This window comes from Molothrus ater, chromosome Z (genome assembly GCF_012460135.2).
Source record: "Molothrus ater isolate BHLD 08-10-18 breed brown headed cowbird chromosome Z, BPBGC_Mater_1.1, whole genome shotgun sequence".
Lineage (NCBI taxonomy): Eukaryota > Metazoa > Chordata > Aves > Passeriformes > Icteridae > Molothrus > Molothrus ater.
The window spans coordinates 9,480,702-9,491,930 of NC_050511.2; the positions used below are offsets into that span (position 1 = coordinate 9,480,702).

Genomic DNA, 11,229 nt, shown 5'->3' on the forward strand with positions numbered 1-11,229 from the left:
AAAAGCTCACACTGCTTCCTCCTCCTCATGAAGAGCTGGAGGGGTGACTAGACATCCAATTATCTCAGTGCTTCTCGAATAGAAATAACACAGCTGACTGATTTAAAAGGTCAGCACTCAGAATAAAGCAGCCTTCTCCTTAGTTTTGTGTTTTGCTATGTCATGCCCACCTGAGCTTAACTTTTTACATTTTTTTTTAATTAGGCACTTAACAAATTGAAATCTTTCCTATTTATCTCTCAGAGCTTAAACAGTAATCCAAGAGGGATGAGCAGAGACTCTCTCACATGGAGATACACAAGGCTGTCTCAGGCCCTGCAGCAGCTTCCTGCTTTTAGTGTTTGACACTTCTGCCCTCTGTCAGGTTACTTCAGCCAGAGCAAGTGCTGTGCATGCCCAGCTGTTGTTCATACCCAGATATGGTGCATACCCAGCTGTGGTGCATGCCCAGCTGTGGTGCATATCCAGATGTGGTGCCCCCAAAGTGCAACCTTGTAGAAGTAGGGTGCACAGTGTGATGTGCAGTGGGGATGCTCCCTGTGACTGGGTGGATGGATTCACGCACACTGGTGTAAGGGCCTGGCTCAGCTGTGGTGGGCACCCTGCTGCACCCTCTTTGTCAGGCCAGGAGTTGCTGCCAGCCTGCCCTGAGCGCTCCCTTTCCTCCTTTCCTCCTTTCCAGGCTTATGCGCTGGAAGGGAACCTGGAGCTGGAGCTGGTGAGAACAGCCTGCATGTGCAAAGTGGTGATCTGCTGCCGGGTGACTCCCCTGCAGAAGGCCCAGGTGGTGGAGCTGGTGAAGAAGTACAAGAAGGCTGTGACCCTGGCGATTGGAGATGGTGCCAACGATGTCAGCATGATCAAAAGTGAGTGGTGGCCGACAGCCAGCGTGCTGTAGCAGACTGACTCTAAGAGGTGCTGGCTCTCTGAGGGAAGCTAGCAGCAGGAACACATCTGAGTGCTTCCTGTACCAACCTCTTTGTAGAAACATGTCTGTGTCCCAGATTTTGGCAGATCTCTACAGAGCACTCTCACTACAGGTTAGTTGTGTCTCCTGCCTTGTGGGTCACACTGGGCTCCGTCAGGAGCTAAGGTTGCACTAAGTGCCTGGTTTTTTGTTTCTCCCTTAGAGCAGACAAAATGGGTGGTCTTGATGATCTTACAGGTGTTTTCCAACCTCAATGGCTCTGTGATTCTATGAAAGGCCTACTTGGGCTGTGATGTGTCAATCAGTGTGTCTGCATGGCCACCCTCACAAGGGCAATGTATATTTGGATCATAGAGGGCCTGACTCAAAGCAGAAATAAAAATCTTTGTGCCTGTAAATATTCTGTATAATATTATGTGGGGTGCTTTTTTCAGCATTTATTTGTGTCAGGACTGTTTGTTAATTATCTCCCTTGAGTTACAGATGGTAGGCTTCCAGGCCTCTCTATCCCTGAGCATCATTTGATGCTGCATTACCTCAGTGAATTTATGAAAAAAAAATCCTAACTAGGTATAATTAAATTAAGATTATTCAGACAGACCTATTGCTAATATTCCTTGTGTTAATTTGCAAGAATTGATTAACTGGAGCCTCTTAATTAAGAAAGAAAAGGCTAAGTAGAGAGCTTCAAGGGAGATAAGTCAGGCAGTCAGCAAAGAAAGGAGAAGAAAGTTAAAGTGTACATAATAATTAGAAACTAATCCATTCCCCCCACAAGAGGCTTGAGACTGTGGGGTTTTATCAGTTCAGTTCAGTGGAAACATCTGAATCAAACCAACCTTCAGCCATTAAGATTGTATTCATTAGTCAAAGCTGTTTAATTAGCTGTCACATTAAACTTATGTCCATGTTTAATAAATGCAAGTTACTACTAAAAAAAAATATGTGACTCTTCTATCTTATTATTTGATTGAACTAATAAAGCCCAGGAAACATAAAAAGGCTACAGTCTGCCTTTTAGCACAGTGTCTGAGAAAATTTAAAATGGTTTGAAGATTTTGCCTGTCTGGGATGATATTTTAAGGCTCCTGGAAGGACATGCATGCATATTAAATAAAAGTCACATGTCAATATAAATTAAAATTATTGTTTCATAATAGCAGCCGTTATAAACAACAGTATTTGTGCTGCTGGAAAGCATTCAGAAAAAAACCTGTAAACTGTCACTGAACCTATAATTTCATTCAAATAATAAAAGCCCACTTATGGGAAATGGATCACAGAGCCAAAATCATAGTGCTGCTGAAAGAATTAGTGCACCAAATTTTTTTTTGTTTTTGTTTTAATAACTTTTCATTCTGACTTTCTGTGGAGGCCATGAGGGAATTAACACGGTATTTGGTGCTGGATAATTCATTTTAAAAATGAATTTTAAAAAATGGGGCAGTGAAAACTCTCAGTATAATGAAGTGACCAACGACCTTCTTGTTGCAGCTGCCCACATTGGGGTTGGCATCAGTGGCCAGGAGGGGATGCAGGCGGTCCTGTCCAGCGACTTCTCCTTTGCGCAGTTCCGCTACCTGCAGCGCCTGCTCCTGGTCCATGGGCGGTGGTCCTACATCCGCATGTGCAAGTTCCTCAAGTACTTCTTCTACAAGAATTTTGCCTTCACCTTGGTGCATTTCTGGTATGGCTTCTTCTCTGGCTTCTCTGCACAGGTAGGTATGGCTTCAGTTTTGTCAGGGACATGGAGACAGTCAGAGGGCAGCAGCTCTGCTGTGAAGACAGGCTGAGGGTGGAGGGCTGATTCATCTGGGAGATGAGAAAGTTTCAGGGAGATCTTAGAGCACCTTTCAGTACCTAAAAGTGCTACAAGAGAGCTGTAGAGTAACTTCTTAGCAGGGCCTATTGCAATATGACAAAGGGTCATGATTTTAAACTAAGCTTAGATTGATTAACAACAAAGAAGTTTTTTGCAATGAACTTTGTAAAACACTCACAGAAGTTGCCCAGAGAGGGGGTTGATGCCCCCTTCCTGGAAATAGGTCAGGTTGGATAGGGCTCTGAGCAACCCAACCTACCTGAAGATGTCTGCGCTGATTGGAGGAGGGTTGGTGTAGATGAATTCTACAGCACTCTTCCAACTAAAACCATTCTGTAAGTCCACATTTAGCATTTTCAAGTGAAGTATCTGGAAACATTTTACAGTGAAAAAAACGAAGCCATTCCTCCCACCTCACTAAACAAACTCAGGTCTGTATTCTTTAGCCACATAGGCATAAAGCAGATATTGCTGCCTCCATTGCTGCTGCTGGAGGACAGATGCCTGGAGACAGAATATATATATTATGTAATCATATAATCATTAAGATTGGAAAATACTTCCTAGATCATCGAGTCCAACCAAAAACCCAACTCTGTCATGTTCACCACTAAACCATGTCCCCCAGTGCCACATCCCCATGTTTTTTAAACACTGACCATGCTTTCAATGAAGATTTTTTTCCTAATATCCAATATAAACCTTCTTCGGCATTTAGGTGCATTATGAAGCACATGCATCACTTGCAGGATTTTCAAAAGTATTCAAAGTGATTGCAACCATCAGCTGATGACACAGATTAGAGTTTGGTGCAGATCTTGTAAGATCTATGCTTGTGCTGTTAGCATATTTGGAGCAAGCAGTTCAACCTGGGATGCCTGTGGGCATCAGGAGCTTGCCAGAGGAACACATCCGGAGTGAAAAAACTGGAGTTGGTTCATGGCAAACCAGCCTCCAACCAAACACAGATGTGGGGAGTGCAGTTATCAGGGGCTGGGGGTGCAGGGTGGTGCAGAGGGATCCTGCTCTGGCTACAGCCAGCAGTGGGTGCTCAGCAGGCTGGGCTGGCATAATGTGATCCTTCCCCTCTTTAGGGCTGCTGAGCTTGAGTCATCTCATCCCTTTTGTCTCAGTAACAACTCAAACCAAGGTGCTGCAGCAAGTAATTGCATATACTTTCAAAGAAATGGAAAGCACAACTTTTTGCTAACTTCACTTGCTTTGTTTTTGTTTTTTCCCAGACTGTCTATGATGAGTGGTTCATTACACTTTACAATTTGGTATACACCTCTCTCCCAGTGCTAGGAATGAGTCTCTTTGATCAGGTACTGTTTCTGTCATCACTTTGGGGATTTTATTCATAGGGGTTTTGTGTCCAGGTATTTTGAGCCGGTTCTATAAAGCAAAAGCAGCTGACCTTTTGGCTACATACTGTGGTAACCCCTGAAATAATAACCTGAAAGAGAGAACTTAAATTACAAAACAAAAGATGCACCAGAGAGAAGGTGTATTCCCTCCTAGTCATATGATTTGGGTTTAAGTAGTCCTGTGAGGAACAGGGAGTTGAGATAAATATTATTACCCTGATTTGGCCTGTAGGTTTCAGTGTGTGATGAGGATTTTGGGTTAGGCTGCTGCCTACAGCAGCAGGTGCCATTGCAACCCTCCCCTGGAGCAGTCATACCCTACTACCTGTGTTCCTGAAGCCTGGCAAATGACTTCCTAATGACCAGACAAAACAATTAATTAACTGGATCTTTGAAACCAGATTTTGCAAGTTCAGCCTTTCTAGTGAGTTCTTTCTGTGGTAATTTCACACAAATTTCAACCTCACTGTTACTGTTTGACTAGACAAAGGAGCAATAAAGCTGCTCCTATATGCATTTTACAAGTTAAATGAAGAGGTAAATGAAGAGGTATTGGCTACTTTCCAGTGGTTCAGTGCTCCACTCTGGACACTTAAGGGATCCAAGTCCGACAGCCTTGCCTGTGTGGGTAGGTATTTTCTAACCCTTAGCTTCCAGTCAATTCTCTGGAGAACAGACCATGCAGTCTGTTTTAGATGAAGTGTATATTCTTTCTTTTTTTATCAGCTGTCAATTTTTTTTTAGCACAAGAAAGGTAAAATATTTTATGGAAAATATGCCCAGGTGACCTGGGGATGTGCCATGCCAGTAAGCACAACTGAGTGAACTGTGTGCTAGGCCTTTTCTCATGGAAATGCATGTCACAGGGACATGGCAGCCCTGACTGGCTCTGTGTCTTTGGCTGGGTAGCTGCCAGCAAATCTGACTGTCTCCTCTCTGCTTTCAGGATGTGGATGATCGCTGGAGCATGCTGTTCCCTCAGCTGTATGTGCCTGGCCAGCAAAACCTCTACTTTAACAAGGTGGTGTTTGTCAAGTGCATGTTGCAAGGCATCTACAGCTCCCTCATCCTCTTCTTCATCCCCTATGGGGCCATGTACAATACAGTGAGGAGTGATGGGAAGGCCATTGCTGACTACCAGTCCTTTGCTCTGATGGCCCAGACCTGCTTACTGATCGTGGTGTCTGTACAGGTAAGGGATCCCAGGTAATATTTTTAGGAATTAGTTGTTTCATGATAGCAGCATCTGGAGGGCCATTGAAACATTGCATTTGCTACTGCAAAAGTCTCTTGACACCAGATTAGTCTCCTCAGTTCAACAGAACAGGAGATCTGTGTGTTATAAAAGATCACGGTGACAGGAAAGAAGACTCTTTGCCTTGGGAAGATTGCAGTCATAACAGACAAATTAGTTAAGGCAGGGAATAGAGAAGGACATGTTCTAGTTTTATGGGAAGGGTTTGAAGCACAGGACTGTCTGTCTCCCATCAGGCAGTTATTTATAGGTTCTTCATTATGGAGATGTCTCTGCAGCCTGGCCCAGTGCATGATGTATGTGTGATGCAGCCTGAACTTGCTGGAAGAAATAGCTAAGACTTGGTGGTAGAAAATTCAGATGGTACCATCAGGATGAGAGAGATTTCTTGAAAGAAAACCAATCAATCACACTTCCCTGGATAATAGTTCCTGCTGTCTGAAGTCTTTGCAGGCTTGTTCTCCTAACTTTCAGTGCTACATCACAGCTTAGGAGTGGGGAATAAAGCCTGACTTGTTGGAACTTACTGTGCTCAGCTCTAGGGCCCTCAGCATAAGAAGGATGAGGGCCTGTTTGAGCAAGTCTAGAGGAGGGCCATGAAGGTGATCAGACGGCTGGAGCACCTCTGCTAAGGAGGCTGAGGGCACTGGGATTGTTCAGTCTGGAGAAGAGGAGGCTCCAGGGAGACCTCATTGCAGCCTTGCAGTACTTACCAAGGGCCACAAGAAAGCTGAGGAGGGACTTTTGACACGGGCATTTAGTAATAGAAAAAGAGTTACTGGCTTTGAGATGACAGTGGGTTTAGGTTAGATACTAGGAACAAATTCTTCCCTGTGAGGATGTTGAGGCACAGGCACAGGTTGCCCTGAGAAGCTGTGGATGCCCCATCCCTGGAAGTGTTCAAGGTCAGGATGGACGGGGCTCTGGTCTAGTGGAAGGTGTCTCTGCCTAAGGCAGCAGGATTGGAACAGGATGATCTTTAAAGTCCTTAATATCCTGTCTCCAGGACTGGCCACTAGTGAATGCTTGAGAAGAGGGAACAATAGGATAAATGTAGTAATCTTGCCTTCAGTGGTTTCCCAGAATCTTATGATTTGTGACCGGTTATTTCTTGAGGCTTGAATGAATAGCATGCTCAGGGGGAGATGTACAAAGCAGAGGACAAGCTGTGTTCAGCACAGATCTGCTAAATCAGGAAGGCACTGACAATAGCTGCATTGCTCTGTTCTTTCAGATTGGCTTGGACACCTCTTACTGGACAGTTGTCAACCAGTTCTTCATCTGGGGCAGCCTTTCTGTTTATTTTGCTATCACCTTCACCATGTACAGTGACGGCATGTACCTGATCTTCACAGCCTCCTTTCCCTTCATTGGTAAGCCTGGGAACAAATCTGGATTGCACTCAGAATGGACCTACTGCAGGGCCTTAAGTTTCCAAGTATTTCTGTGTATATTTCAGGATATATTGGTTGTTTCTTTTGCAAGAAATGCCAGGATATTTCTGAGGGTTGCTGGGATTTATTTTGAATCCCATCCATCCAGGTGAATGTGTGCCATGTTCCCTTCCTTGCAGATTCCCATGCAGTCGTAAGAATTGTCTTTTAAATAAACCTAATTAGCTGGATGGAATGCTTTCTGCTGCTCTTCTATGTTTGGGTTCCAGATAGCCAATTTTTACAGCTATATAGGAGCATCTTATTTGTAGCTGTGTGATCTTTGTAAATAAGTTAACATTCTAGCATAGGAAGGCATAGAAGTACAACATCCAGTCAGACAGGAGAAAAATGCCATGTGATTATGGTGAGCCTTCTGCCAGGATAAATGGCAAAATCCGCAACAACAAAACATACCAGTGCTGAGCAGGCCTTTGTAGTTATTTTACATAACAGATTTCTGAACACATGCAAAAAATGATTAATCTATCTCCTGAGACTTTGACCAGGAAGAACATGTACTTATATGTAAGCAAAGTAATTAAAAATAATTCAGATGTTTTTAATAGCTCTGTGCATCCATAGCCAATATAGATACAGCATTGTTATGAGTCTCTACTTATGAAATCCCAACATTTTTTATTTCAAGTCTCAGATTTTTGTATTAATCAATGCCTTCATTTTTTACTGACTTTTTCAGTAAAAACTTCTTTTGTCTATCTTCACTACAACAATAAAGGGCTTAGCCAACTTAGAAATATCGGAGATGCAGGTTAGTTGTTGCAACATATTTTTCAAGCAGATGATCACATCCACTTTGAGATGGCTTTAAGAATCAAAAATGCTGAGTGAGAGAAGTTAGAATGTCTGTTCAGTTTCCCAGGGCAGGTGGACAGTTGGACTGGATTATCTTGAAGGTCTCTTCCCACCTTGAGGATTCTATGATGATCATAACTCACTTGCCAGGGGTATCTCATCTGCTGCTCTGTTGTTACTACATTGGTCAAAGAAGCCATAATGCTGAGGGCCACTTGATAAGGGCCCAGTTTGAAACCATTTTTAAGAAAAGTGCTTCTAGTCTGGACTAAGACAACTTGTTTACTTAAATTTCAGTGAAGTTGTATTACAGCAGAATTTGGCCAACTGGAAAGAAAATATTCAGCAAATATACTGCCAACACCAGCATCATTAAGTCCTGTAATGAGGGTTTTGCAGACTGTTTGTTCTATTTTACATTCCCACGGTTTTGTAAAAGCCAGAAATGAGCACTTTGGTTTCAAAGGAGGTTTCAGTGACATGCCACCACGTGGCAGTGGTGCTGCCAATACCCCATTAGGCTACACTGTCTGTGCAGCTCCCCAGAGCAACACAGGCTCCTCTCACAAAGGGCTGTGATTCCCATTGCCTGCTGGGCAGAGCCAGTACTCCATATCCTTTAGGAAATGGTGCAGGGAAGCAAGAAAGCATTATTCTTCCTTTTGCACTGGAGTCCTGGGCTGCTGCTTAAGGTCTCCTGAATGTTTCTATCAATCCTTTGATGTGATTTGACTCTTCACAGAGAGAAAAGACTCACTCTGACACCATTGTCCACTTGGGTTGTTGCTTCAATCATGTCTGGACATTGCATTTCTCTTTGCTCATCTCAGACAGTGACACTGGCTTTGCAGTTCTCTCTACAGCCAGGTGATTTCACTGTTGGAGAAGATGTCTGCCTTGTATTTTGCCTGGTACTCTGAAATCACAGAGAGCAACAGAGAATAATGGTGGGAGCTGCTGCTTTTGCAGTTTTAATCGTGTGTTTGTTTGTTTTCCAGGTACGGCTCGTAACACCCTCAGCCAACCCAACGTGTGGCTGGCCATCTTCCTCAGCATCACCCTCTGCGTGCTGCCCGTGGTTGGCTTTCGATTCCTGAAGGCTCAGTTAAAGCCAACTCCCAGTGACAAAGTAAGGAAATACCTTATTAAACCAGAAATCCTGCTTGCCATGGCCTAGGCGCACCGTGGAGCCACATTTCATGGGCTTGGCATCACCTGGGGTGTGCGTCTGTATTGGTGCAACTGCTGCCATCTGTCTGTCCCTGACTCCCCAGAGAACAAGGATTGAATTTTGGGTTTGGCATGCTTCAAACCATCTGCAGCTGGGACCAAGGCTGAGATTATTTAGATGTGGATTAGACTGCTCTGAGGCAGGAAAGCTGCACTATTTTTAGGTGCAGGGTTTAAGCGCTGTGGTTCAGTGGCATGTTCCTCCTGCCCTGACACTGTGCAGCTTTTAGCCTGGCAGACCACAGGCTTTCACCCTCCACCGGAGAATATATGTTTGCTGGGGATTTTTTTACTTATTTCAGAATTTACTTTTTGTAGCCAATGGCTATATGCCCCCTCTGGAACCAGCTTCCCTCCCATCCCCGGGAATATGAAGATGAGGGCACCAGGGCGAGGAGAGGCAGGGAGTGATGGAGTGGGCAGGGAGCGCACTGCTCACTGCAGCCAAGGGACCCCTCAAGAGCATCAGCACGCTCAGAGCTCCCCGGGCTCGCTTCCAAGCAGGAGCATTTGCTGAATGCTACTGCCACCTCGTGCTTCCTTCCTCTCCCTGCGCCAAGCTGCTGCGAATCGGGGTCAGAGCACAGCCCCAGGGGAAGGCACCGCAGCTGAGGCCCTCCCTGGTCATCCTCGGGATGACTGTAGGAGAACATGTCAGGGGAATTCTCAGCCCTCACAGAGAGGGTAGGCAGGTGCTAGAGAAGACTGCTGGGTAGGGAGGTCCTTGGGACACAGTTGGAGGCAGTTGAGGGGTGTAAAAATGGGCTGAGTTTACCCCAGCTGAGCAGAAGTCAAACACAGCTGTCACCCAGAATCCCAGCCTCACTGCTGAGGTTGAGCATCCCTCTCTCTCTAGCATAAAATTACTTCTCTGCCTCCTCTTGGAAGTGAATGGTCACAGGATAGGAGTGGGTTTCCAGCTCCACAGAGTCCCCCAGATGTTTAGGCCTGATGTTTAGAGAAGCCAAGCACCTGCCACTGCCATTGTGCCAAGCAAGAAGCACAGGAGTCTGACAGCTGGGGGTTCTGTTGAGCCACAGGCTCTCAAGAGCAGCCTCCTGCATTAGACACCCCCATTCTGAAAAGGTTCTTGGCAGCAGATTAACTCAGTGGACACCTGGGAACAGAATGCCCACTACCTGCAAATAAAGTGCAGTATTTATTTCCCATCTGCCAAGGAATACATAAATCTCTATTATCCCTGAAAGCATTCGAAGCCAGGTCACATAAGGTGTTGATACACCTGATATAGTGGCAGCAAGGGTTGGAATGAGATGATCCTCAAGGTCCCTTCCAACCCAAGTCATTCTATGATTCTATAATTCTATAACATTCATCATTATAATCATAATTCATCATAATCAAGATTTTATGTATCAGAATCTCCCTTTAGTAGCCTGTTTTCTATATTAAATATGCCAATTCTTGAATGTTTCTTTATTAGTTTTCTGGAATTTTGACTTGTTGAGATGACTTTCACATTGTGGGTGATTTGAGTGAAAGTCCTACAGCCATACCCCACCATGGCATATCAGAGATGTGGAGAATTCATGGAAATCATTTCCTCCCATGACCTACAGATGATGCTCCCATTAACACCTTTTAGAACAGATTAGAAGATGCCTTTTCCTAATTTTTCCTCCAGATTCCTTCTTTCGTTTCCCTTTCTCTGCTCCTCTTCCGCTCTGCTTGTTAATAGTGATGCACTTAATGATGCTTGTTAATAATGATTCTGCTTTTCCCGCCTTCTCTTGTGGTTCCCAGGTCCTGCTGAAGATCAAGGAAGCCAAGAAGAGGCCCCCTCCGCCCTCTCCCAAGCGGCGCCTGCGCCGGACCAGCACGCGCCGCTCCGGCTATGCCTTCTCTCACCAGCACGGCTTCGGAGCCCTCATCATGTCCGGGAGGAACATGAGGCCAAAATCACCTTTTGCCACAACGGGAACATTTTCACCCAACAGTGACAAATATAAACACAAAGGATTGTAACGGAGGAGAAAAAAAAAAAAAAAAGGAGAGAAGAAAAAAGACACACCCCCCTTCCCCCCCTTTTTTCCCCTTAAAGATTAACAAAGCAAACCAAAGTAAAGGGCTGTCAAGAGAGGAGGCTGTGCTGCCTGCAAGGCACCAAGACAGTGGTTGCCCAGAACTCTGCCCTCTGGGCTGCCAAATCAAGGACTTGGGGCTTTCCTTTCACCCACGTGCACTCTCTGATTCTAGTTTCTTCTCCAGAGATGTGTGCTGCTGCTGGGGAAGGCAGGCAGGGTGAGCTGGAACATGGTGGAGTTGCATGGTATCCCAGAGGGCCTCCCTGGCACAAGAGAGAGCATGCTGTGGGAGGCATCTCTGCTCCCTGAGATTGTTCATAATGCTAATAGTGT

General features: G+C 45.0%; 1 protein-coding gene across 1 annotated transcript in view; it reads left to right on the forward strand.

Moving 5' to 3' along the window:
- The window catches only part of LOC118699618 (phospholipid-transporting ATPase ID-like), a 54,087-nt gene extending 43,250 nt beyond the window's left edge, over positions 1–10,837 (forward strand). The window contains exons 21-27 of the mRNA XM_054517866.1: positions 683–866; positions 2,423–2,646; positions 3,992–4,075; positions 5,064–5,309; positions 6,607–6,745; positions 8,620–8,750; positions 10,616–10,837. Of these exons, the coding sequence (XP_054373841.1) occupies positions 683–866; positions 2,423–2,646; positions 3,992–4,075; positions 5,064–5,309; positions 6,607–6,745; positions 8,620–8,750; positions 10,616–10,837 (1,230 nt within the window). The remainder of the gene's footprint in view (positions 1–682; positions 867–2,422; positions 2,647–3,991; positions 4,076–5,063; positions 5,310–6,606; positions 6,746–8,619; positions 8,751–10,615) is intronic.
- The last annotated feature ends 392 nt before the right edge of the window (positions 10,838–11,229 follow it).